This window comes from Corythoichthys intestinalis, chromosome 22, assembly GCF_030265065.1.
Source record: "Corythoichthys intestinalis isolate RoL2023-P3 chromosome 22, ASM3026506v1, whole genome shotgun sequence".
Classification (NCBI taxonomy): Eukaryota; Metazoa; Chordata; class Actinopteri; order Syngnathiformes; family Syngnathidae; genus Corythoichthys; species Corythoichthys intestinalis.
This window is the reverse complement of record NC_080416.1, coordinates 26,643,148-26,670,373: the sequence shown is the minus strand read 5'-3', so window position 1 is coordinate 26,670,373 and position 27,226 is coordinate 26,643,148. Positions and strand designations below refer to the sequence as shown.

Below are 27,226 nucleotides of genomic sequence, written 5' to 3'. Positions count from 1 at the left end.
AACTGTTCAAATAAACTATTGTCCTGTAGGTGCTGACAGAGCTGTTTAATTACCACTCTTTCAAGGACTTTGGAGAGAAATGGTAAGTTAGAAATAGGTCTATAATTGGCCAAAATATCAGGATCAAGAGTAGGTTTTTTCAAGAGCGGTTTAATAACTGCATATTTAAAGGACTGCGGCACGTAGCCAGTAACTAATGAGGTATTTATTATATTTAAGATAGTGTCAATAGTTAGAGGCAGGGTCTCTTTAAAAAGTTTGGTTGGGATTGGGTCAAGGAGGCACGTTGATGGTTTGGAGGACATTATAATTGAAGTTACATCAATTTGGTCTACAGTGGTAAAGTTATTTAATATTTTAGAGGGGTTTATAGGAGATTCCGAATTCTTTGTCTGCACTTTATCAGACCTAATAATTGGAAGTGATTCATTTATTTTATTTCCAATAGTTGCGATTTTATTGTTAAAAAATTTTAGGAAGTCATCACAGCTAAGGGTGGTTGGGATATAAGGTTCTATTGAGGTGTGACTGTTTGTCAGCCTTGCTACAGTGCTGAACAGAAACCTAGGATTATTTTTGTTTTCCTCTATTAAAGATGAGTAATATCTGGTTTTAGCCATATGCAAGGCCTGCTTATATGTCACTAAGCTGTGTTTCCAGGCAGAGAGGGTGTGCTCTGTGTTGGAACGGCGCCAAAGTCTTTCTAATTTACGTGTCGATTGTTTAAGAGAGCGTGTTTCAGCATTATACCAGGGAGAGGCTCGTCTCGGCTTGACAAACTTTAATTTGGAGGGAGCGACGACATCGAGGGTGGTACGAAACGTAAACAGAATACGATCAACAAACTCGTCATTAACAGCAAGGCCGGACATCACTCCTTCATAATTAGATGACATGGAGGCAAATATAGGCTGAATGATCTGTTTATACTCTGAAACAGAGTGATCACCTAATGTCCTTTTCATCTGAGTTCTAGTCACTAGTGGCGGATTATCTTGAAGCACAAACTGAAAGGTAATTAGAAAATGATCAGACAGTACGGGGTTGTGGGGATGGACACTAAGATCACTAATCTCCGTACCGTAGGTTAAAATCAAGTCCAGGGTGTGCTTGTGACTATGAGTTGGTTTATTTACATTTTGAATGAAGCCAGTCCCATCTAGTAGGTCATTAAAGGCCTTACCAAGGGAGTCACCTTCATCGTCAACATGTATATTAAAATCCCCTACAATTATAATTCTATCCCAGCTTAGCAAAATACTAGATAAAAAGTCAGAGAAATCTAACAAAAACTGTGAGTAGGGACCAGGGGGACGGTAAACCACTATGAAAAGAACTGGTTTTTGGTTCTTCCAGTTAGCGTCTATAATTGATAGTGCTAGACTTTCAAAGGAGTTATAAATGTAATTAGCTTCACTTTTTGGGCTCATACCTAGACAAGAGTGTGATATTACTGCCACCCCCCCTCCACGGCCCGTGCTTCTAGCTGTGTGAAAATTCACGTGACTTGGGGGTGTGGATTCATTAAGTCTAACAAAGTCATCCTGCTGAAGCCAAGTTTCAGTCAGGGCCAAAATATGAATATTATAATCCCCAATTAAGTCATTAACTAACAGAGATTTGGGCGAGATTGACCTGATGTTTAATAATCCGCATCTTATATATTTATTAAGAGCTATTTTATTTTCACTGCTATCAGGGGCTATATGTATTAAATTCTTTGGTCTCGTTCCTACAGTACTCGGTTTTCCCCTGTTCACTATACGAGGCACGGACACAGTCTCTATCTTCTGTCCTGAATTTTGGATTTGTGACAGCTCGGAAAGAGGCGAGTGGTCACTACTAACAGTGTTGTATTTTACACAACAACACTGCACCCGGGCCCCCACTCTGAAGTGTCACTTTGGGAGACTTAGTTTGGCGGCCAAATTTCGAGTTAAGAGAGCAGCACCGTCCCAAGTCGGATGAATGCCGTCTCGGCGCATGAGCCCGGGCTTGCCCCAAAACGCGTGCCAGTTATCAACAAAGACTATATCGTTTTCTGGGCACCATCTAGACAACCAGCGGTTAAATGATGAGAATCTAGAGTACATCTCATCATTGACCAAATTAGGCAGAGGACCAGAGAAAACTTCTAGTGTTGCACCTATAACATTTTTTGACTTCTGTGTGGTATCAGCTGATACCGAACAGAAATACTGAACCGATACCACATTTTTTGAAAAAATATCTGAAACCTTTTTTTATATACAAAATTACTATTCACTGGTCAAAAATGACGACTTTATGACGAGTACAACAGACGTTATGGCGCAGAGAAATCAAGAGGACGCCGGCGTCCACCATTTGTACAGCGCAGAGTGTATAGGGTTGATAACTTATCCCATCTTTGCAACGTGTTTACTGTTACTAAGGATGTGGAGGGGCGCATTACAACAATTTGGTTGAATGAAGCACAAGTGGTCCGATTTTTTTCACACATCAGCTGCCTACCTGGAGAAAGCAGTGCTGGAGTTGGGAAGGGTGGTGACACAAATGTAAGCGCGATGATGATTGGCTAGATGGGAGGATCATGCCCTGCTTCACTGCACGCCCTGGCAAACACAACAAGACAGCAATAACCTGTATGAGCGTGAAATTTCACATGTAGGAACGGCGCGTGTCGCTTCGGCGCAAGAGGGTTGGCGATTTTCGCTCTGTCACGCTCATTCCATTAAAAATGCGTTGAACGTGAGCCAGTTCACCTCCCGTGTGTTTTGTCCCTCATTGTGTAGGTGAGGGGCTGTTCTCGGCAGCGTGAGCGTCAAAGCCTCAGTGGATTTTAGTGGACTCACTCAATAAGGCATTTAATAAAGAGAATTTTCCTACTTATTTTTTTCAAACAACAGGAAGAAACCAATAAATGCCCCCAAATCAACAGGAAGTGACTGAAAATCAATAGACAAGTTTCCGGAGTGAAACATGGGCGGTGCCATCTTTGACAATCTCTGCTCTGAACTTCCGGTTCAGACAGAACAACATGAAGTGCAGTTGGCGTAAGCGTAAGTGTTGACAAAGTTAAAACTGCAAAATCAAACCAGAGGAACCCACGGAATCTCCAAAAATGGGTCCAGCACGACGTAGATGAGATTCCGATGAGACTTTCTGTGCTGTGCGTTAACTACTAGAAGCGTAAATATATATATTAACGCGTTAACGAAAATCAATTTTAACGGCGTCATTTTTTTTATCGCGAGATTAACGTTCATTGTGACCAAGTGGACTTGTAGTTTTTATCAACTGTGGGCACTGGTTGCAACGTGAGAAAAAAAGTCGTAACCCGAAAACATGTGCTTGATCTTGCCTGCTCACTCGCTGTTAAAGAGTAGGCTGTTTAAGTGAAACGAAAACAATTCTGAACGGAAAGTTCACGGAGAAGTCCAAGGTACAGCACGCGTTGGAGCAGACAAACACAGTCGCGCTCACTGGAGATTACTGGACGTCCCTCAGTAATGATAACTACCACGGGGTAACAGCACATTAATTCGGCCCACTGTGGGAATTTCAGTCGCATGCTTTGACTGTTATGAAGACCGAAGAGAGGCACTTCAGCGACGTTGTTGCAGCGCATTTCATGCAAGTAGCCAAAGACTGGAACATTGAACACAAAGTGGTCTCCCTGACCACTGATAGTGCAGGCAACTTGATTGCTGCGGCCAGACAGCTTCCTTTTGAACACTTGCCGTGCATCGCACACAGTGTGCACCGAGCAGTCACGGTTTCTTTACACAACAGCCCATTTGACAGCGCATTGGCAAAATGCTGAAAAGTTGGACATTTCAAACACAGCCCAGCAAATGCCGTGGAGTTAGAGCAGCAACAGATCGCACACAATCAGAAGAAAGAGTCGCTCACACAGGAAGTGTCAACTAGATGGAATAGTACCCTTGAAATGATCAAGCACGTCCAGCGGAATACGGGACATCTGAGAGATGCGCTGGCCCTCCACTCAACCAATGTCGCCATGCCAACAGCTACCGAGCAGGAGAAAATGAGGAAAATGAGGAAGCTCAAAGCTACAATAAATATTGGAGGAAACGGATTACGCTACACAAGCACTTTATTATGCTTGTTGTTAACACTTGTGTATGTAAATCTGGTGTTGGTAGATTGTTTTATTCTTGGGGCTGAAATGCATGTGTGGCAGTTTAGCATTTTTTTTTTTCAATAGCGTTTTGACAGTGCTGTCATATTTTCGGAATTAAAGCACCATGTACCGGAACAGCATTCCGGCCCTGAATCTTATACCGGAGCTGCGTTCTGGCCCTGAACCTTATACCGAAACTGCGTTCCTGACTGTTCTGGCCCACTTTCACCCCTGGTGCTAACATACAAAATGCCTGCATGTCATACGGAGGAGTTAAATAAAAAGGAAAAGAGACTGATTCGGCTATATGAACAATGTAAAGGGATAGTCAAGACATCCAGAGAAAGTTCATCCAGAGAAAGAGAAAGAGTAGTCTGACTTATCAGAACATATGCTGTGTTCAATGGCTGATGATACTGAAAAAGGAATGCGAAGCATGACGGAGGTGTACAATAAACTAAAAGAGCATACACCACCATCTTTTGTTGCAAGACGCAAGATGGATGCTTGTGACTCAGTAACAAAGGACATTATGAAAATCATCAATGAGCGTATTGCCGCAATTGAAGAATCAGGTGTCAGCAAGCAAACAAACACCTCAAGCATTGAAGAAGCTAAAAGGATTGAGGCAGCAGCAGAGCTGGCAGCAAAGGAAGCAGAATATAAAATTCTGCAAATGGAAATTAAACAAAAGGAGAAAATAAGAGACATTGAGGAGCAACACAGAAAGGAGTTGGAGGTACAAAAATTGGAACTTGAGCGTTTAAAGGCAGAAAAGGGAATGGAAGCTGCTCATGCTAAATGTGGGGTTTATGACAGAGAAACTGGTGTGGATATGGACTATCATGGCAATGATAATTTCTCTGTCGACAATCAAGCAAGACATGAAGCACCAGCACCTAAGAGTGGCATAAGTCACCCACTCAATCCTCAAATCCAAGAGTTCATTCCAAAATATCTAAATGTGTCTGATCTGGTTCCCGATGTAACTACACCAGCACCTCCCACGGACATTGCGCAGTTGGCCAAAGCCATCAAAGACAGCATTGTTATAAACAGAATACCAGTGCCAATGCCCACGGTTGTCAGTGGGGATCCAATCTCCTACATTGGTTGGAGGGCATCGTTTGATGCACTTGTCGACTGCAAAGGCATTTCACCTGGTGAGAAACTTAATTTGCTAAAAGGTAATCTTGAGAACGATAAACCGATACGACCGGTGTTCTGTCAAAATTTGCTCCCTTATAAAGTTTTGCTCCCAAAGCTTTTGTGGCGCTGAAAACCCCCTCTTTTACATTCAGTTGGACTCTCAATGTTATCCAAAGTGCTAACTAAACTAGATACATCATAAACATACATGTGCAACACGAAAATGGCTTAAATTAATACTTAACGACGCGGCAAAGTTATTAACAGTGAGAGCGCGGAGTGCAGTTACTGTGTGCAGCTAACATGGTAGGATGTGTCTGAGAACTTTTGTACATGTCTTTACATGATGAAAATTAAGTAAATATTCCTTTCTTTAAGAAAGTTTGTAGTGTTTACTTTGGAATTGCCGCATTCGCGGCCATTTTTAATGTTACGCGCATGCGCAAAACCCGCAAGGTAGCAATTTTTGATGGGTTGCAAATTTTGTCAGAACAACACACCTGATATTCGGTTTTACAGGTGAGAGATACAGCTGTATCGATGATAAAGTTACCATTCGACAGTAATTAGCCATTAAATATTCAATGAACCGATAGTAGAGATAGAATTCGGCTTTCGCAAGCACAAGAATCGTCTTCTAATGCCTAGTTCGATCCATTGCTTAATATGATAATAATTTAGCTTTTACCTCACATGCTGCGCTTGTGTCATTCACCACACAGCGCACTTAGATTGTGACCGCTGTCGTGGTTGCCTCAACTTCCCATTCATTTCGGCGGAACCGCTAGTAGTCGCCGTCATTACCCGATCGTCACGGGCGTGTCATAACAACGCGAGAGCTAACAAAACCACTGCAACGCACGCTCCATAGCGTTTTCTTCACAACCCAAAACGAAACTAGTAGTGGCAACGAAGCAACATGCTAAAGCAATGGGCAGTTTGCGCACCACGCCAGCGACGTGCAGCGATTGATTTCAACGCACCCAGGAAAACAAAAGTCAGACTTTGAAATGACGAAGGCAGCCAGATCTGTTCGCATGGGACAGAGCGAGTGTGAAGCGGTACAAAGATCGTGAGTTTTTAACCCTGAAGAATAACCCGCTACAATGGTGGAAAGGGCAGCACGATCTGCTGGAGATATTGTTTCCACGAAACGCAGTCTACTTAAACATGAACATGTGGATCAGTTGATCTTCCTCAAGAAAAATCTGCCCTTTAAAAGAGATAGAGACAGGGATGAGGAATAAAAAAATGTGGAAGCACAGGCATAAGACTTTGCTGTGTATAAGGTTAAAGTAATGATTATAGACCTGTCTGTCTAAAATGCCATGTTTTTATTCCCCCAATTATACCAGTGGTAAAGCATAATTTAGTATTTATTTATGATAACACTAACAGGTTTAATTCTTTTTTTTTTTTTTTCAAGAGTTGCTGCATATAATATTTTTTGCTCGTAAGATGTTTACGTTGAAAGTTTGCACTTAAATTACTTACCTATAGTGTTCAAAACACCAGGAAATACAGTAATTAAATGACTGTTTTATTATTAATTATTATCAATCCCATCCAACAAAATGACGGTCATATAGTAAGCCTTATTTTTTTTCTCATAAAAAAATAAAACATAACATTGGTATGAAATTTTGTTGTTTAATTTTGCTATTAAAAAATGTGGTCTTTTTTTATATGTTTAAAATACTGTACGAACACACAACAAATGTTTACTATCGTAACGTTTTCACTCTGTATCGAACCGTATCGTTCTTAAACTGCATCGAATCGTATCGAATCGCTCGGCCTAAAAAATGTATCGTTTTTTTAATCGAATCGTAACCTGGAAACCTGGAAAGTTGATGACATTGTGTTGGACATTGATTATTAACATTTACCCAGAGGTTAATGTAGCTAACTAAATTGCGGTTATTTCATTGTTGAAAAATATTCATTTGTTTGATGTAACTAGTATGCATAATTTTGGTGGGAGTGTAAATAACCAAAGCTTAATTCTTTTGTCTACTGAATGTCTTTTATTTCGTAATTTGCTATTACTTCTTATTACACTTTTATTTTGGTGGATTTCCTGTGTTTTACAATGTTTGAAGGCGAGCCAAAAAGAGTGACAGCGAACTGTGTGAGTTGATCTGGGCTGCGTTTCAATCGCGGTTTAAATGAGCCCTCGCTCACTTGCCCGAGCCACCGCCCCCCGGGGGAATCCCGGCCGCCATCTTAAGGGCCGTTCCAATTCCCAAAACAGCGAAGTGAACTTGGTGAGATGGACCCTCAGAGGGCTCAGTGATCGAGTGAAAAACGATGGTCACTCCGGAGCTCCCTGTATCCCACAATGCATTGCAATGGCGCATGGACATATTTTCCATACGGTGGTGATAATGAAGCTCAAACACCGTTGGCTGCTGTATATATACCACCAAAGAAGAAGAAAGTGAATTAAGCTGCCAGCACGGTATTTTAATGTTATACCAAACTGCCTTTCGAATTGTAAATTTCATCATTGTTGATAAAAAATTAAAAAAATTAGACTGTATGTGGCAGTTATGGCAGAACGTATGGAATCACAATAGTGCCAAAATAAATAAAAAAACCACATGAATAAATAAGTAAATATAAAGAGAAATAAATGAATAAATAATAATACAGTAACTTTTTTATTGACTTTCACTTTTGCCGTAAAAAAAGGGGAAAAAATAATTCTTTTTCATTGATGTTTCTATTTCGCTTTTCTATTTTGCTTTTAACAAAATAAATGGTCTGCCAATCAAATGCCATTGGGAGGGACTGAAACTAAACTTCAAATAGGTTAAATGCATTTAAAGTTGTCTACAAATTATAAGGTATCGACCAATAAATAAAGAATTGCCCAAATAAAATTTGATACAAAACTAATAATTTGATCATTCCCAGCTACCGACGTATTGCCATCAAGCGTGGAATACGTGTCCGGCTTATTGACATGAGTCGCCGTGCATTTTGTGCAATGTAGAATAATGGCGCCTCTAGGGGGTGGCCACGCCTGGCCACGGCTCCCCCCAATGAATTTGTTGGCCACCGCACGCGCCAGTATAATGTTAAATTGTAGTAGCTGCAGAACTCAAAATGTTGATTGGACTATTATGTACTATGCACATTAACACAATATACTAGTGTACGAAATAAGATATAACACAATCAACAAAAGTATATCACTAGGTGTGATATTCGTAAGTCAATCTGACAGTTTTCTACTGGCCTGTTTATTATTACAACATAGTAAAAACCTGAAATTAAGGCTTTTATTTTTTGGTGTTCCACCTCAAGGTTTTAAGTAGCCCCATTTGGCCACCCCTATGAAGAACTTCTGGAGGTGCCACTGATTTGGAATTGGCAGTATAGCGCTACTCCAAAACCTTGTGGTTGTTTCATGATTTTCTTGCCTGTGAGTGAATGAGTGCAGGTGTGTTCCATTTACGTCTTTCGCTCCCCCTCCGCCCAGTTTCCCGCCGCCCTCCAAGTGGCCTCCGTGTGACGTCATAGCAAGTGCTTAGGACAAGTGAGCGAGGGCAACTAAAACCGTGATTGGAACGCAGCCCTAGTCTAGCGGCCCCTCGCGAAGAGGAAAAGCTCTTACGGTGATCCTGGTGATAGTTTTATTTTCCAATGTAAACTGCTTTATTTTCTTATGGTTCAAGGGAACGGTTTTGCAAGGTTTGATAAAAAAAAGACACCAAATCATCAGTCAAGTCTCACCCTTATTCGGAGCAGGTCCGCTACAGTAACTTTAATGTGGCACATAAAAATCATAAAAATGATGCACAGGAAAATGTTAACTTGTTTCTGTTTTCTGGCAATTTGACCCTGTTGAGAGAAATGGTGGAGGAAATGTTTTGTATTCATAAATGTGTCCTCAGTTGATGTTGAAATAATGTTCCTATTGCTTGTTAATATTGACATATTATCTTTTCGCCACAAGATAGCAGGATGGGGCTTAATTGTCTAAAGTGCTACATTTATTACTTCTTTGTGTTTGACTTTGATGACTTTGATTTGTGGGATTGCCTGTGAAGACAGCAATGAGAGAGGATGTATCCGCATGTCAATGGAAATTAAATACGCCGAGTTTTGGCTAAAAGACAACTTATTCTCAGTCAATTCTTCCTACGAATGCAACGTTGAGCTGCAACCACCTCAACAGGTTATGGGCCCAGGAGTCATTCGAAGGTAAAGTCAGTTTCCATCGTGTAGAAGGTCGCGAAGGACAGCGTGCTCACGGACTGCTGATTAGCGGAAAAAGCTAACAGGCAACATGGATCCACGAGGAACAAGTAGGTTACCTCAACTGGCATTTGACGGAGATGAAGCTAAATATGAACTCTGGGAAACTAAAATGTTGGGACATTTTCATCTAATCGGGCTAAAGAAGGTAGGACCAACCACTGAAGCAGAGAGAGAAAATGATGAAATGAAAAATGCGGACGCGTATGCTGAAATGATACAACTTCTTGATGATAAAAGCCTTTCATTAATAATGAGAGATGCGCCAAATGACGAAAGAAAAGCTCTGAAAATATTAAGAGAATATTATGCTGGGAAAGGAAAATCCAGGATTATAAATTTGTACACTGTACTAACATCTCTTCAAAAGGGAACCGAAGAAAGCATAGTGGACTACATAATAAGAGCTGAGACCGCCATCACAGCATTGCGAAATGCAGGTGAAACAATGGCAGATGGTCTACTTATTGCAATGGTCTTGAAGGGGCTGCCAGAAAGTTACAAGCCATTTACAATTCATGTGGCACATACTGATGAGAACATGACATTTGCAGAATTCAAAACCAAACTCCGAAGTTTTGAAGAAACGGAAAAGTTAAATGCAGCAGAATCAAGCAACAGAGTGATGAAGACTCAAGCAAGAGCTTCAAAGCAAGCCACAAAAGCAAACGCCCGTGACCGGATCAAAGACGACACAGAGTTGGTGTGCTTCAAATGTGGGATCAAAGGCCACCGTGCAAAATCATGTCGACAAAAGACATGGTGTAGTCGGTGCAAAACGGACACGCACAAAGACACCACTTGCAGACGCAAGGAAAAACCGGACGGAGCGAGAAAAATTGCTGAAGATAGAGATCCTGACTTCGCATTCAAGGTGAGAGATGAACAGCCCGACACCAGGCGTCAGGATACACACAACATCCGGGAACGAGGCCTGATGGTGGACACGGGAGCGACATCTCATATCATCACTGACGTGACCAAGTTCAAAAGATTCCAGGAGACGTTCAAACCAGAGAACCACAGCGTCGAGTTGACAGATGGTACCCGGTGCAGTGGAGTCGCACTAAAAAGAGAAGATGGTGTCGCACTAAAAAGAGAAAATGCGGAGTGCTACCTGATTGACAACGGAAGACATGATAGCTGATATCATGACAAAACCTGTAACAAAGTTAAAATTAAAGAAGTTTGACAGTGTTATTTTTGGAATTTGAAATTTAAAAGTTCCTTTGGTTGTTAAAAAGGCCATCAACATGAGAACAAGTGGGGGTGTTGAGAGAAATGGTGGAGGAAATGTTTTGTATTCATAAATGTGTCCTCAGTTGATGCTGAAATAATGTTCCTATTGCTTGTTAATATTGACATATTATCTTTTCGCCGCAAGATGGCAGGATGGGACTTAATTGTCTAAAGTGCTACATTTATTACTTCTTTGTGTTTGACTTTGATGACTTTGATATGTGGGATTGCCTATGAAGACAGCAATGAGAGAGGATGTATCCGCATGTCAATGGAAATTAAATACGCCGAGTTTTGGCTAAAAGACAACTTATTCTCTGTCAATTCTTCCTACGAATGCAACGTTGAGCTGCAACCACCTCAACAGACCCCACGCTGTTCTTTGAAGTAGACTTAAAGTGCGTATGACACCAAAATGCATGTTTATTTCATATTTCACACGGTTTTTTATGCTCCTGAATTAAATGGACCGCTTCGATGTGTGTGGAAGCGATCGTTTTATATATTCAATTTTTTATTCCCACGCCATGAAAATGAGTGACTTCCGGCTACTTTCTCGGGTTTAGGACGAATGTGAATATTACGTCGCCTGGGTCAGCATCTCACAATACAGCATTGCTTTATAGAATGCAGATGGACATCAGATTCAGCTGATTTTGTGGATTAATTTGTTTATTTTTCGCATCATGCCAGCCAAACGGCTGCAGGCTTTTGTGGCTGCACCAGAGAGAGACATGTGAGCCTTTTTGGGTTTCAGAAAGTTCCCGTTCAACCCGAGATCGGCCAAAACAAGTGTGCGACAACTGTGGGACTATTGGATTTACCAGGAAGTGAGTAAACATCGTGTTTTGTATTATGTTAAATACTGGGATCATGGCACACGTTTTAATACCGAGGTGGCTTGCATTTGTGGCTGACATGCTTCTTGTCCACTTGGCCAACGACTGGCGGCTTGTTGCACATCCTTCCGCCGGTAGAGCACTATACTCGGCTTATTGCCCTCTTCGTGTCCCGGTGTTCTGTCAAATTTTCCACCCGATCATAAATTGCAACTTTGTATTAAAAATGGCCGCAAATACAGCGATTACAAAGTAAACACTACAAACTTTCTTTAAATAAAGGACTATTTACTTACGTTTGATCATGGATGGGCATGTAGGAAAGCTCTCCTGACACATTCTTCCATGTTAGCTGCACAACAATTGCAGCCGCCCTCCTATGACTCTCTCACTGTTTACGTCTTCGCCGTGTAGTAAAGCATTATTTTGCCATAATCGTGTTGACTATCTGGCAACTACGCGCTCCTCCGACGTCGGCCGGTTTGTCCGGCGGTCATTGTCCAGCTGCTTCCCTGCAAATGAGCCCTCTGCCCTCAGCAGGGGAACGACGAGCTCTAACTTGCTCGCCGGCGGGCGGGTTGCCGATCCGGCGAAAACAATCGACAACGCCGCCGCCGTGTGAAATGATCTGGGCTAGTTATGTGTGATTTTACGCTTCGAAGACTTTGAAACATCACTCGGTTCGGGTTAGCATGTCGGCTAGCTGTCACACCTCTTGGTTTGTTTACATTCTCCGAAGCCGGGGCAGGGAAATGACAAAAGCCCGACTAACTAAACGGTGGCATATAATATCGTTCGGGAGGTGCAACAGTAAAGGTGAAGTCTACAGCTTTGACCATTATGGAGTAATTTTGCCATGTCGTACTGAATAAATGCATTTTTAATACTTCATATTCCATTTTGCACAACACTTATTTGTCATGACTATATCATTTATTTAGCTATTGGGGAAAAATACTTGGATAAAAAGAATGTCCTGTAAAAATATTGGAGTAGAGAGACTGAAACAATGTCATTTTGCGTCTCTCTTCGTCGCATTTTCCTCGTTCTGAATAATTCCCCTTCAATGGGCTGAAAAGTAAAACAAATAAAACCATTCTCCTGCCGACGTCATCCTCCTGTTGGGGACACTAGAGCCCTATAATCGTAGGCGTGGCTAACCAGCAGATTAAAAGACTAATTTCTCGTCATCTGGCTTTGCCAAATTGTTGTATATAGTTGAATCGTCTCAAAATATGATTCTAATTCACATAATAATGCTATTTAAGACTTTTTTTCCTCCTGTCGTACGCACTTTAAAAAAGAGGAAGTGCACCTCAGAACTCAGAAAAAAAAAGATTTTGATGATAATTGCAAATCTAAAAGTACATATTACAAAGCGTCGGCACGTCATTTCTTCGTACTCCTCGATACCGACGACGTCATTTTAGTGCCTAATCACTTATCATTTTAAATTGTTGTCCTTTTAAGTTACTGCTTTAGTTTTCTTTATTGTGCACAGCTTCTGTCTCTAGTTATGTGGCACAGAAAAATGATGCAAACAAGAAAATGTTGACATTTGTCTCTTTTCTGGAAACGCTGTGCTTTGAAGTAGACTTACAAAAGAGGAAGTGCATCTCAGAACTCAGAAAAAAAGCAGATTTTGGTGATTATTGCAAATCTTCCTCATTTGAATAAGGAAGTCAAGTCCAGTCAAGCGCTAAAATGCCCGGGCCAGATGTGGTCGACTTGGAGGTTTTCGTCGAATCGGGAAATGGTGAAAGGGGTGAGTTCGGAACGAAAAGTATGACCCGCGTATTATTGAGTACTTATATTTGTCAAACTGGCTGAATTTGGTTGAACAGCTGCAGCTTCAACATCTTATGAGAATGACTACGCCTTAGTCAGCGGGGCAAGATCACATTCAAAGCCACCGAGTGGTAGGTTGTCTCTTCCCATTGGTAAAATCTCTTTGACATAAACTACAAGTCTAAATTTCATTCTTGCAGCTAAACTGTGATGTATTTCTTGAGTTTTATGAAAGATTTCCTATTCATAAATGTTTACTGTACATCAAAGGTGGGTAGAGTAGCCAAAAATTTTACTCAAGTAAGAGTAGCGTTACTTCACACTAATATTACTCGAGTAAAAGTAGTCATTCAAAAAATGTACTCAATACAAGTAAAAAAGTACTTGGTTAAAAGTATACTAAAGTAAGTAGTAACCTGATGAGTAACTGCGTAAGATGTTTTTTTTTTTTTTTTTAACAATTGTATTTTTCTTTTCTCAGCACAACGTAATCTATGTGAACTAGTGATACACGATAATACATTTTTCAACCGATACCAATAACCGATAATTTACTCCTCGTTCCAACCGATAACAGATAATGGCAAGCCGATAACTCTATTAAATCATTTTGCTCCCAAAAACGTATGAATATGTTCTATGTTTAATTGTGTCAGTGTCCCAAAAACGTATTTATATGTCTTCCCCTTGTTTTTTCACAAGAGACATCTCTACGTTCTGATGCAACTTCGCTCCAAAGCACGATGCTCGAAATCCATTTTAAAGCAATAAAACTGGCCACTGGAGGGCAGTAGCGCATTTGGTAAGAACTCATATCGGACCATGAAAGGAAGTGAAGAGAAATAGTCAGGAAACGGAAGTTGGAAGAAGTAAGAAGCGTGAGAAAAATGTGGAGAGTGATGTAAAACACAAGGCAAACGACACTGGAGGAGTGTTTTGGAAAGAAAACGACACAATCTTCAAAGAAAGATTTTTTAAAAATTATCTTGAACAAACGTGCTGCGCCCGCGGCCTAGTAATACGTTATTCTCGAGGACAAGCGCACATAGATATGTATATTATACAGTATACTGTACACAAACAAGATGTACTGCTAGCTGTCCAATCAATGGATTTCTGTGACGACATTATAACCTATCCCGTAGTAGTTAATTCGGCCAGAATGCGGTCGTTATTAAATTATTATTTCTGTGCGGCCCGGTAGCAAATGGGCCACGGACTGGTACCGGTCCGCGGCCCGGCAGATGGGGACCCCTGCAATACACTATATCTTTTACATAGCCCCATAGAAAGAAGTCCAGGGGAGTGATATCTGGTGAACGTGGCGGCCAAGGAATTGGCCCATCCCTTCCAATCCATTGGTCTGGAAATGTTTGATTGAGGAACCCACGAACATGCAGCCCCCAATGTGGTGGTGCACCATCTTGCTGAAAAATGATGGTCGGTTGAACGTCATTCAGTTGTGGTGCCACATATTCAGTTAAAAGGTCAAGGTAAACATTTGCAGAAATTGATGTCTCGATGAAGAAAAATGGACCAGATGCAGTGTAATAAAAACTTTAATAAACACTGACTACAATAGAACAAATCTGAATAAAATATCTAATCAATTGCATTTTTAATACATTTTTAAATGGTAAAGAGACTTTATGGACACCCTGTACATTCAAATACCTAGGTGAAAAAAACTATTGTAGAGGGTTCTAGAAAAAGGAGGCGCTACTCAGCCGCACATTCACACCCTTATTCAAAACCAAAATAAATATCTTCTAATTGGGCCAATTCAAGCAAGTGTGCCAAATTTCATGGCTCTATAGACCCTACCCACGTGACGTCACAACTCCTTCCTCCTGACTGGTGCCGCCCAATTGTCCGTCAACACATCATGTTTACCTGTTACGGCTACGTACATTCCTCCTATTTACGACGTGTTTTTCTGCTCGTTAACATCAATAATCAAAATGGTGAAGGCGTGTGTGGCGGTCGGTTGCAATAACAGAGAAGATAGACGGAGAAGACGGAGAGACTTGAAGTTCTACCGGATTCCGAGACACCCGGAGAGAAGAGAGCGAGATGGGCTGCTGCAATTCGACGAGAAAACTGGGCTCCAAACGATTACCACAGATTATGTAGTAGTCATTTTATATCTGGTAAGATGCATTTAATATATATTTAGAGGGTTTTGGGCTGACAACCACAATTAAGATCATTGCTAGGCTAATCGCCGACAACATACACGTATGTATGTAGTGAGAGTGCTATCGCTAAACCATATAAACATTAAAAGCCCTAACTCCATTGACAAACGACATGAAATACATTAGACTTGACAGTGGATGTTAGCAATAACAAAAGATTTTGAATTGAAAATTTCATAACTCACCTTTCCAAGCACAAGATAGATTCCTGCCGAATTTTCATGGACGAGGACCTGTTTCACCCAACCAGCAACGAAGTATTTATAAGCCTCCAAGCTCTTAAAGTTTTTCAAACTTTCGTGAGAATAGACTGATTTTGTGTGGACAAGATAGTAATACGGCAGAGACAGCGGGTCGAAAAACATCGGTTTAGGCATCAAATATGGATCTGGCGAATGGATAAACTGAAGCTTTTCCACATAACGCCTTTTATGCAACGCATCAAGTGAGTTTACGGCATCCGAAAGCACCGGGTCTTCCATGAAATGCATTATAAATTGCTCGATCAATTGAGACCATTGATAATACAGACACAAAATGACGGACAAGGGGGCGGAACCATACAGCGAGCACGTGATTTTGTGACGTCAGTGGGTAGGGTCTATAAGCTGCCTACGTTACCCTTCAGGGTGAGACTCTCATCAAGCACGGGACGTTTGGTGCACATATGTTGTAGATTTGCCAAGTTATGACTGTTCAAAATATGTGGGGAGAAAAAATGGCGACGATCATTTTCACTTTCCTCTTTGGACGCCTGTGCTTCAACGACACCTCATGATTCAGTGTTCCAATGAGTGTGTATTCTAAAGATTTATCATATTATGTCAGTTACATGAAAGATGAAGGAATTGAGAATTGATCCCTGTGGGACACCATCACCACCAAACTGTCACCTGGTGTACAACTGAGTGTGTAATTTTGTATGAGCGTGTGTCTCGTCGCAGGTGCCAAGTTGGCGAGGTCAAAGTTCACAACCGAACGAAAAGCCTTGGTGGTTTTTGGCGTTCTTCTGATCTCAGCACTTGTAGCCCTTCGTTGGCTCGGTGAGTGGTTTTGTTTTCAGCACTTTTGTATTATACGATATTATCCAATGTGATTGTTTTTCGCAGCGTACCAAATTGTTCAGCTCAAGAGGAACCACCAACAGCTTTTGTCTGATTACGAAGAGTTGAAAAACAGTTTGCCTACCACCCAAGGTCTTTCTTTGCCTTTCATTTTCGAATCATCATGTTAGCTATTTTTTAGCTAACTACAGCTTACCCACGAAAACATTGTCATGTACAGTATTCCAAGAGAGTACCTGCTGGAGATGTGACTTTCAGTGGGAACTCAAAGGAGAAAGCTGCTACTATTTCTCGGAATCCAATACCACTTGGAAGCGCAGCCGAGAATTTTGCGAGCGTCGAACCAGTGACCTAGTGAAGATCGACAGCCGCGACGAGCAGGTGCAATGGCCACAACTCCCACATACTCCCCATGAAATATTTTGACACAGTTCAATTCAGTTGAAGCATTGCATGATCACACTTGTCCCGAAGACTGGACCCGCAAAATAATAGAACTAAATGGAAGGTATGGATGTTTGAAGGGATTTTTATATTGTGATGTTTAACCCTTTCATGGACAAGTATGACTTAACTCATTTCTCCCATTGACGGTGCTAGACGTCCTATCCATTTTGAGAGGAAGTGGCGAATGAACGAACAGTCATCTAACACCGTCATTTAGAGATGCCGATCGATCGGGTCCAGTCACGTCATTCTCAAAGTATCGGAATCGGCAAAAAAAATCAGCCATGCCTTTTTTTAATATACATATATATCTTAATTAAATCGTATTGTCATTGTATTTAACATTACAGACATAATATGCTACACTCATCTAGAGTCTTTAATTTAGCCTTAAGGTAGGGCTAACAAAAATATCCCGATAACGGCGGCAATTAATTTATTAAATGTGTCACGATAGAATATTTAACGCTATTAATATATGCGCTGCACGACCCTCTCACTCATTGTCGCGCTCAATCTGTAATGATGCCGTTTTACCTACATAGAGAGAGAAAAGGCATCACATAATGAGTAGAGTGAATTTTGGCAGCCTTTGGAGCCTTTCTTCTATTGGCTATAGCCATGCAATCCCTCTCCCTATGATTAGAAATATCATGGGTGGCAATGTGTTGGTCTTTGTCTAAACACCTTAAATAATTTCCCAAAGCAGAGAAGATATATCAATTGGTAGCACGACGCACAGTCATGGTTTTACTTCCCATCATGGTTCCACTTCCCATCATGCATTGGGGCTTGGCTGCAGTATCATTTACTGAAAGCTCGACAAATACACTGGATGGCAATATTTAGTCACAATACACAAAGTCACAAGTCTTTCTATCCGTGGATCCCTCTCACAGAAAGAATGTTAATAATGTAAATGCCATCTTGAGGATTTATTGTCATAATAAACAAATACAGTACTTATGTACTGTATGTTCAATGTATATATTCGTCCGAGCTTTATTCATTTTTTTCTTAATGCATTGCCAAAATGTATATGATCGGGAAAAATTATCGGGAATGATTGGAATTGAATCGGGAGCAAAAAAAAGCAATCGGATCGGGAAATATCGGGATCGGCAGATACTCAAACTAAAACGATCGGGATCGGAACAACCCTACCGTCAATGGCAGTGAAAGATGAGCATTTACAGCCAGTCCACCTGGTTTAAATGAATTTGACATCGTATTTTTTAATGGTTATTGCTTTTATTCATTTACATTCTATTGAGTTACAGATGTATGTTATATACACTGTGGGCCAAAAGTATTGGCACCCCTGCAATTCTGTCAGATAATGCTCAATTTCTCCCAGAAAATGATTGCAAATACAAAAACTTTGGGAATAATATCTTCATTTATTTTGCTTTCTATGAAAAAACATAAAAGAGAATGAAAAAAAGAAATTAAATCATGGTCATTATACACAAAACTCCAAAAATGGAGCGGACAAAAGTATTGGCACCCTTTGAAAAATCATGTGACGCTTCTCTAATTTGTGTAATTAACAGCACCTGTTACTTACATGTAGCACATAACAGGTGGTGGCAATAACTAAATCACACTTGCAGCCAATTCAAATGGATTAAAGTTGACTCGACCTCTGTCCTGTGACCTTGTGTGTATCACATTGAGCATGGAAAAAAGAAAGAAGACCAAAGATGACTTAAGCAAAATTGTGAGGAAGCATGGGCAATCTCAAGGCTACAAGTCCATCTCCAAATACCTGAATGTTCCTGTGTCTACCGTGCGCAGTGTCATCAATAAGTGTTAAACCCATGGCACTGTGGCTAACCTCCCTAGATGTGAACGGAAAAGAAAAATTAACGAGAGATTTCAACGAAAGATTGTGCAGCTGGTGGATAAACAACCTAGACTAACATCCAAACAAGTTCAAGCTGTCTTGCAGTCCGAGCGTACAACAGCGTCAACCCGCACTATTCGTCGGCATCTGATTGAAAAGCGACTCTATGGTAGGATACCCAGGAAGACCCTACTTCTGACCCAGAGACATAAAAAAGCCAGGCTGGAGTTTGCCAAAACTTACTCGAGAAAGCCAAAAATGTTTTGGAAGAATGTTCCTTGGTCAGATGAGACAAAAGTAGTGCTTTTTGGGAAAAGGCATCAACATAGAGTTTACAGGAAAAAACAAAAACGAGGCCTTCAAAGAAGGCGGTCCCCACAGTCAGACATGGCGGAGGTTCCCTGATGTTTTGGGGTTGCTTTGCTACCTCTGTCACTGGACTGCTTGACTGTATGCATGGCATTAGGTCTGGAGACTACCAACAAATTTTTCAGCATAATGTAGGGCCCAGTGTGAGAAAGCCTGGTCTTCCTCAGGGGTCACGGGTCTTCTAGCTGGACAATGACCCTAAACACAATTCAAAAAGCACTAAGAAAGGGTTTGAGAGAAAGCACTGGGGACTTCTAAAGTGGCCAGCAATGAGTCCAGACCTGAAACCCATAGAACACCTGTGGAGAGATCTGAAAATGGCAGTTGGGAGAAGGCACCTTTTAGAGACCTGGAGTAGTTGGCCAAAGAAAAATGGTCTAAAATTTCAGCAGAGCATTGCAAGAATTTAATTGATGGATACCAGAAGTGGTTGTTCGCAGTTATTTTGTCTAAAGGTTGTGCTCCCAAGTATTAGGCTGAGGGTGCCAATACTTTTGTCCGACCCATTTTTAAAAAAAAAATCATTCTTTTGTGTTTTTTCATTGCAAGCAAATAAATGAAGATGTTACTACCAAACCATTTGTAATAGCAATCATTTTTTAGGAGAAATTGAGCATTATCTGACAGAATTGCAGGGGTGCCAATACTTTTGGCCAGCAGTGTATTTACACACAGTATATACACATATATCTTGGAAGTTATTTTTTTTGCTGACACTGCGTTTCGGTGTCATCAATATGTTTATCCACCCCCAACTCACAAATGTCAGACTTTGCCGATCGCAAAAACTGGATACAAATTTTGTCCCCCTTTAGTGTCCTGAATTTCTTTGTGTAAAAAAATTATGTGATTTGGAAAAAAAAACTATTGGTTGTAGCGTTTTGAAATGTCACTTTTTTTCCCCAAAAAATATGTACGTTTTGGGACAATTTTTTGGGGTGACAAACAAAAGCGAGCCCACCTCGCAAGAGAATTCCAGTCATTTTAGTGTATGAATGTTGTTGGTGATTTAAACTAGGGCTGTCAAAGTTATCGCGTTACGGGCGGTAATTAATTTTTTAAATTAATCACGTTAAAATACTTGACGCAATTAACGCACATGCCCCGCTCAGATTAAAATGACAGCAGTGTAATGTCCGCTTGTTACTTGTTTTCTGTTGTTTGGCGCCCTCTGCTGGCGCTTGGGTCCAAATGATTGAAAGCATGGTGTAGTGACATCAACAATGGCGAGCTACTAGTTTTTGATTGAAAATTTTACAAATTTTAATCAAGCGAAAACATTAAGAGGGGTTTTAATATAAAATTTCTATAACTTGTACTAACATTTATCTTTTAAGAACTACAAGTTTTTCTATCCATGGATCGCTTTAACAGTTAATAATGTTAATGCCATCTTGTTGATTTATTGTTATGATAAACAAATACAGCACTTATGTACCGTATGTTGAATGTATATATCCATCTCAGTCTTATCTTTCCATTCCAATAATAATTTACAGAAAAATATGGCATATTTTATAGATGGTTTGAATTGCGATTAATTATGATTAATTAATTTTTAAGCTGTAATTAACTCGATTAAAAATTTTAATTGTTTGACAGCCCTAATTTAAACGGTTTTGGTGGGACGGCGCGCCGAAGAAACGCCATTGAAAAAAAAGGAATATCATAGATTGTAGCTTTTGAGTGATCCCTCGTTTTTCGTAGTTAATGGGGACCAGAACCTGCTGCAATAAGTGAAAAACTGCAAAGTTCGCACCCCCACCTCCATTTTTGTGTGTGTGTGTGTGTGTGTGTGTGTGTGTGTGTGTGTGTATGTTCAATGTATTTATTCAGATTTATCATTGGAAAGAGATGCATACAAAACATTTTTTTTCCCCCAAAGTATCATTTAAAAAAAAAAAAATGTATATGGCGGAAAACACTGAGGTGACTTGAAGTTCCGCTCTGAGACCCCCAATTTGGCCAAATTTCAAAACTGTCCGATATGCATGTGTGATACATCATTGGAAAGCTTAAAATCTCAATTTTCTGGGGGAAGAAACATTTTGGACAGGAGGGCATTTAAAAAAAAAAAAAAGTTTTTTAAACAGCAAAACCCTAGATGGAGGTGAGAGCACGCGAGAGCAGAATTGCAGACGCCATGACTTTAACGAGATATTATCACGTACTTAACTTGTTTCGATCCAAAAACTCCATGTCGCATGTATCACCGAGGGTCAAGACACAGCTGTGAATGGCCACAGCTGGATTTTTGGGGGATTTTATGGGTGAAACATGCGTAGCGATTGTCAGGGAAGCTCCTTTTTGACCTCCAAGACAAGTGTTACCTCGATAGCTCAGTTAGAGAAAGAAATACGACCCCAACCATGGATTGATTTTCTTCGAAGACTTTATAAACATGATATCTCACGGGTACAAAATGATGTGACTCAGCCAGGAGCTGAGATCACCCAGAAAGTACAATGAGAATGCACAAGTCCAGAGTCTTTATGCCCGTTGAAAGGGCGTTGCTTACTACGAAACGATACCTACAGAGAAAACATAAGTGAAAGTTACTGCTGCTCAACGCTGGTGGTTTCACAGTGAAAAACATCTTGATATACGACTTCGGGATCTTAGCCATGGCTGACACAAATAGGGAGTAAATAAGATAAGGCATGAAGGAGAAACCCAGTGCAATATGTTCAAAAGAATATTTGCAGCACATGAACAGTAAGTATGAGTAAAATCTCACAAACAAATATAGTGGAATATATATTCACAACAGTTTATGTGTTTTACAAGCATGAATAAAATATATTCTTTCACAGCAATGCAGAAATTGCAGACTTTTTCATATATTTACCCTTTTAAATGTTTTTTTTCCAATTTTTCTTTGGTTCAATTATTTATCATCTAAAATATAGAGGGGAAATGCGACAGTAACATTCATTCATTCATAAAAAAAAAAAAACAATTTAGCTATAGTTATGAGGTAGATATCCGTGACTTTTTTACAGACGCCATTTTTTTCACTGTGATGTAATTTGTTTAAAAGTTTAAAATATGCAAGTGAATTTTTTAAAGTTGTTTTTTTGTTGTTGTTGTTTTTTTTTAAACAAAATATTAGACATCAACTCATGATTCTAAGCTAAAAATGACAGACATTTTGAATAATAAATTTAATTACTTTGTTTTCATGGCTGGGTTGAAACAACGGTTGCGCGACGTCAGTAAATGGGGTTTTCCAGGGTAAAACGGGCAAATTAAAAATAGTTCGGGGGCTTAATGCGCCATGAATCTGCTTATGGCAGCATCTAGACATATTGTTCTATCAAACACAACAGATGATATGGCTTAAAATAAAGCAGTTTCTTTTAAAGAGGAATGCAAGAGCAGAAACTGCTTTTTCAGTCTTGCCTGTGTTTTCCGCCATATAAATGTTTTCTTAAGCACTTCAAATGTAATAATCATGATAAGCAAGGTACGCATGCAATTGTGCAAACTACGTATGTGTAGAAAGGAGCAGCCTCATATTTTACATCATCGCTCACGCGGTTTACCTCTGAACCGAAAACTCATTACTCGCCGGCGGCAAATTTCAAAATTACTACACCTTGTAGACTGTCATTATTTTGAGATCACTGTTTTTTCCGTTACCGCAATTGAACGCATCACGCAGGAGCGAGGGTGAAGGAAGAGCGTGCTCGGCTTTTACGAGCAGTCGCCGAGTTGTGATTGAAATAAATCTTTGGAAAACAACAAAAGCCTGACATCGTTACTTGGGATGATATAATCGATGCTCAGTTGCGCTCTCACTACTTGGAAAATAACAAATAGAAGCATATGTTGTGGCGTTGCATATATTTCCTGGAAGCCGCAACCAGGAGTGCTTGTGCATAAGAGTGGCGATCCTGTAAGTGGCGACAGTTTTAGAAATGTCATGGAAAAAAACTGACCGAGCGCCTCTTTGACTGGGGGTACCATGCAGGGCACTTTTCGTGGTTTAATTTTCCTCTACGTGTTTTTATTTACTTGTGTTCGGTCAACATTGAGTTGGGAGGGGCCAGCCCCGCAGCTGGCTGATCGGAGACAAAGCGGGACACGAGCTCTGAAAAAAACGCTCATCTTTGCGTCATCCGTGATGGGAGGACCTAAAATGGGCACTGAATCGAAGCATATTATTGCGACGTAGTTTCAGGTTTCAAGAAAAATGTGTGGAAAAGAAAAGAGAAGCAGGAATGCCACATCGTGATCGTCCGCCTCCATTGTTTACGATGCCGTCATGCTGCACAAAAAATGGCGACGGCATGACGTCGCTTCCTCAGTATCCGATTGTTGTACGCAGACAGCAGTCCAGATTAAGCGCGGGTAACATTAACCGCCTACATTAGCCGTCTAACAACTAATCCGGATGATAGGCATACTAGTGAAGCCGACATGCCGTATAGTCCAACTAATTACATGTTTAAGACCATGATCCGTCCTAGTGTAAATGTAGCCTCTGGCAAGATCCAACCTTAACTGTCCGTCAATCATTGTTAACTTTAATAAGCAACTTCAATGCACTGCTTGACGAGGAAAAGCGCAGGAGCGAGAATCGAAGTGATCAGCTCGGGACAGTTCTATAAAATACTGCATTTATTGAATTATTTTTTTATTTTAAAAATCCGCGACGGACTGAGGGAGCGAAGTTTGAAGCGCAAAGTCTTGAGGGATCACTGTGCATGCAAAATTACCATAAATAATCAATCATTAAAAATCCCAAAATACCTTGCCATCTAGGAAGAGGGAAAACGGGCACGCTTAGGGAATCACGCTCTGATGACACCTGTTTGTTTTCTAATTCCATTAGATATTTTTGCAACTGAGACTGAAGGATATAATGTCCTCCCCAGAGGACAAATTCTGGATCGGCCTGACAGACTCCCGGCAAGAGGGTCAATGGCTGTGGGTGGATGAGTCCTGTCTGGATCCAAGGTACTGCTTCTGTTGGTGCTCAACGTGATTCCAAAGATGTCTTCTGTTTAAAATATATCCTGTCATTTACGTGCGCTCAGCTTCAAATTCTGGGCCCGCAATCAGCCTGACGATTATCAACCCGAGAAAGGCGGCGAGGACTGCGTGGGCATAGGTCAGAAGGGCAGCTCTACCAACTTCAACAACTGGTTCGATAAAGCCTGTGAGGTTCCACACAGGTTGATCTGCGAGAAGGCGGCGCAGAGAAGATCGGAACCTTGGGTTCTCTGAATTTGTCCTCACATAAAGACTGAAAGATGAGCATTCACAGGCACAATTGGACTTTTATCATTGTCAAATGAAGCGAATGTAACGTACAGAAATCAAGTTTCATAAATTCAGCAAACTCCTCCTCCCTCCGTCTTGCCTTCATTTTATATTGAGCTCACGAAATCGGAAATATATACAAAACATTCAAGACTAAATGTAAATATGACATCAGGTATTTATCAAACTGTACACTATTAATCAATTGTTTAGCTAACTGCTGGAAATACGCTTTAATTGCTTAAAAATGTGGCATTTTCCAGTCATTTTGTTATCACTGTGTTATATACTTTGATTCATCTTATTTCTGAAATAAAGTGGAAAAACAGCCATCAGTTCTAGTGTTGCACCAATACCATTTTTAAAAAATATTTGAAACACTTTTTTTCTTTTTTTACAAAATTACTGCATACTCGCCTTACTAAAGTAATTCCTATCAGAGTTTGGTCTGACACAGCTTAACTCATTTTCTGCTATTAACGGCAATAGACTGTTCATTCGCAGCCACCCTTCAACTTCAAATGGATTTTTTTGGCCAAATGTTGTGATCATTATTTTGTAAGAACTATCTGCAAGGGCGTAGGTTTGCATAGAGACGGTAGGGACATGACACCACCAACTTTTCAGGATGCTTAAATTGTCCCCCACAACTTTTTAGCAACCTTATTTGCATTATATAATGACTTCAGTTATATAGGTAAATTAGATTGTTTCCCCATACGTTGTTGTGATACATTATTAAGTGAAATATTTTCATTACGATAAGACTTACATTTATCCCTTTTCACCGCTGAGTGTGCCAGTCCATTTTTTCCCCTCAAATCCACGTTTGATTGGCTGATGACATGGACCCCGGTCCCCCCACACAGAGACACAAACACACACATGCACTCACAGCCCCAGCCCCATGCCGCCTCCTCCACCTCCTTCGAAGAGGAGGGTTACTAGAAGGTTTTTTTTTCGACCAGCTGCAGCTACTGTATTTAATGTAAAAAGACGTCAATGTTGTGGAAGTGGGAAACACACCACTAATTTTGCTCCTGAAAGTCCGACCTGTATCAGCGTTAACATAACATTGCGTGAATTTGCTAACTGTGTTAATTTGCTAACTTGCAAAACTTGAGTAAGAAGTTGCTTAGAAAGAGGTGTCCTCCTGTATGTATTTTCTACTGTTAATCTTAATTAAACTGTGAAAAATGAAGTGAACTGAGGTTTATCACTTTCTCCCTAATTTTCTTTCTTCTTTTTTTTTTTAATTTGCTTTCGAGCAGCCCAAAGGAGCTTTCATTTTTTTGTTGAATTTGGCTGTTATTGTGGACATAAGCAGTAGTGTCTTACCCGAAGGAAGGCTGAATTTTTATTTAGTTTTGTTTATCCCCTGACTAATAAGTTTTTTGTGTTATTTCTAATGTATATTTTTATACACATATATACACATATATAAATATATATATATATATATATGTGTGTGTGTATATATATATATATATATATATATATATATATATATATATATATATATATATATATATATATATATACTATATATATATGACAGCTGGATAGTTCAGTGGTAATACCGCTGACTTTGGCATGGGAGGTCGGGGTTCAAACCCCGGTATATGCCAATAGACCCTACTCACGTGACGTCACAGCCCCACGCCATGTTGTCCGTATTCTCGTCATGTTAATGCATTACCGCTTCGTAAATTCCTCCTATTATGGCATGTTTTTCTGCTCGTTAACATTAATAATCAAAATGGTGAAGGAGTGTGTGGCGGTCGGTTGCAAAAACAGAGAAGATAGACGGAGAGACTTGGAAGTTTTACCGTATTCCGAGAGACCCGGAGAGTAGAGCGAGATGGACTGCTGCAATTCGACGAGAAAACTGGGCTCCAAACGACTACCACAGATTATGTAGTAGTCATTTTATATCTGGTAAAATGCATTTAATCTATATTTAGAGGGTTTGGGGCTGACAACCACAATTAAGATCATTGCTAGGCTAATCGCCGACAACATACAGTTTCAAATTCAAGATGCTTATTTGTTCCATCTTTATTTTTTGAATAATATTTAGTTGGTAACAAGTGAAAGAAGCTTGCCTCGTCTACGGATCATCGGTTAAACAGGGGTGTCCAAACTTTTTGCAAAGGGGGCCTGATTTGGTGTGGTAAAAATGTGGGGGGCTACCTGGGCTGATTTACGTAGAACAATACATTTAAAGAAATGTTAGCAAGCCCTTCTGTGTGTCACATTTGCTTTATTATTATTTTTTTAAATACATAATTTCAACAGTCTTTTCTTTGTGGCGTTCTCTTTCGACACTCAGGCTCTTGCGAAATACTGCTGCTGTGCTAGCTTCAAGTTGCTATAATTTCTCGCTGCGTATCTTTCCTGTAATGTTGTCGTACATGTCAGCGTGTCTTGTTATTATCGCGTCACATCGAACTCTTTGAAAACAGCGACTGTCTCTTTGCAAATGAGGCAGACACCGTTGCGTGTTTTATTGAAGAAATAGTCCAATATCCACCTATCCTTGAAGCGTCGGCCATCGCAGTCAACTTTTTTCTTTTTTTGATTGTCGCCATTTTAGAAATCACACAGGGTAATGTTGCTTAGAGTGC

General features: G+C 40.3%; 1 protein-coding gene across 3 annotated transcripts; it reads left to right on the top strand.

The window, feature by feature from the left end:
- Positions 1-8,429: 8,429 nt before the first annotated feature.
- Positions 8,430-25,785, top strand: LOC130910388 (CD209 antigen-like protein 2). 3 transcript variants are annotated; one of them, XM_057827628.1, is made up of 9 exons: positions 8,467-11,178; positions 11,538-11,610; positions 13,298-13,384; positions 13,464-13,538; positions 16,550-16,648; positions 16,715-16,801; positions 16,890-17,050; positions 24,169-24,293; positions 24,374-25,785. In XM_057827628.1, the coding sequence occupies exons 3-9, from the start codon at positions 13,324-13,326 to the stop codon at positions 24,561-24,563; spliced, it is 798 nt and encodes a 265-aa protein (XP_057683611.1). In that variant the 5' UTR covers positions 8,467-11,178; positions 11,538-11,610; positions 13,298-13,323; the 3' UTR covers positions 24,564-25,785. The 3 variants fall into 3 exon arrangements, 2 of the variants coding, with proteins under 2 accessions (XP_057683611.1, XP_057683610.1); XM_057827627.1 differs by lacking the exons at positions 8,467-11,178; positions 11,538-11,610 and having other exon boundaries at positions 13,084-13,384; XR_009061860.1 differs by lacking the exons at positions 13,298-13,384; positions 13,464-13,538; positions 16,550-16,648; ... (2 more) ...; positions 24,169-24,293; positions 24,374-25,785 and having other exon boundaries at positions 8,430-11,178; positions 11,538-11,611.
- Positions 25,786-27,226: the final 1,441 nt, after the last annotated feature.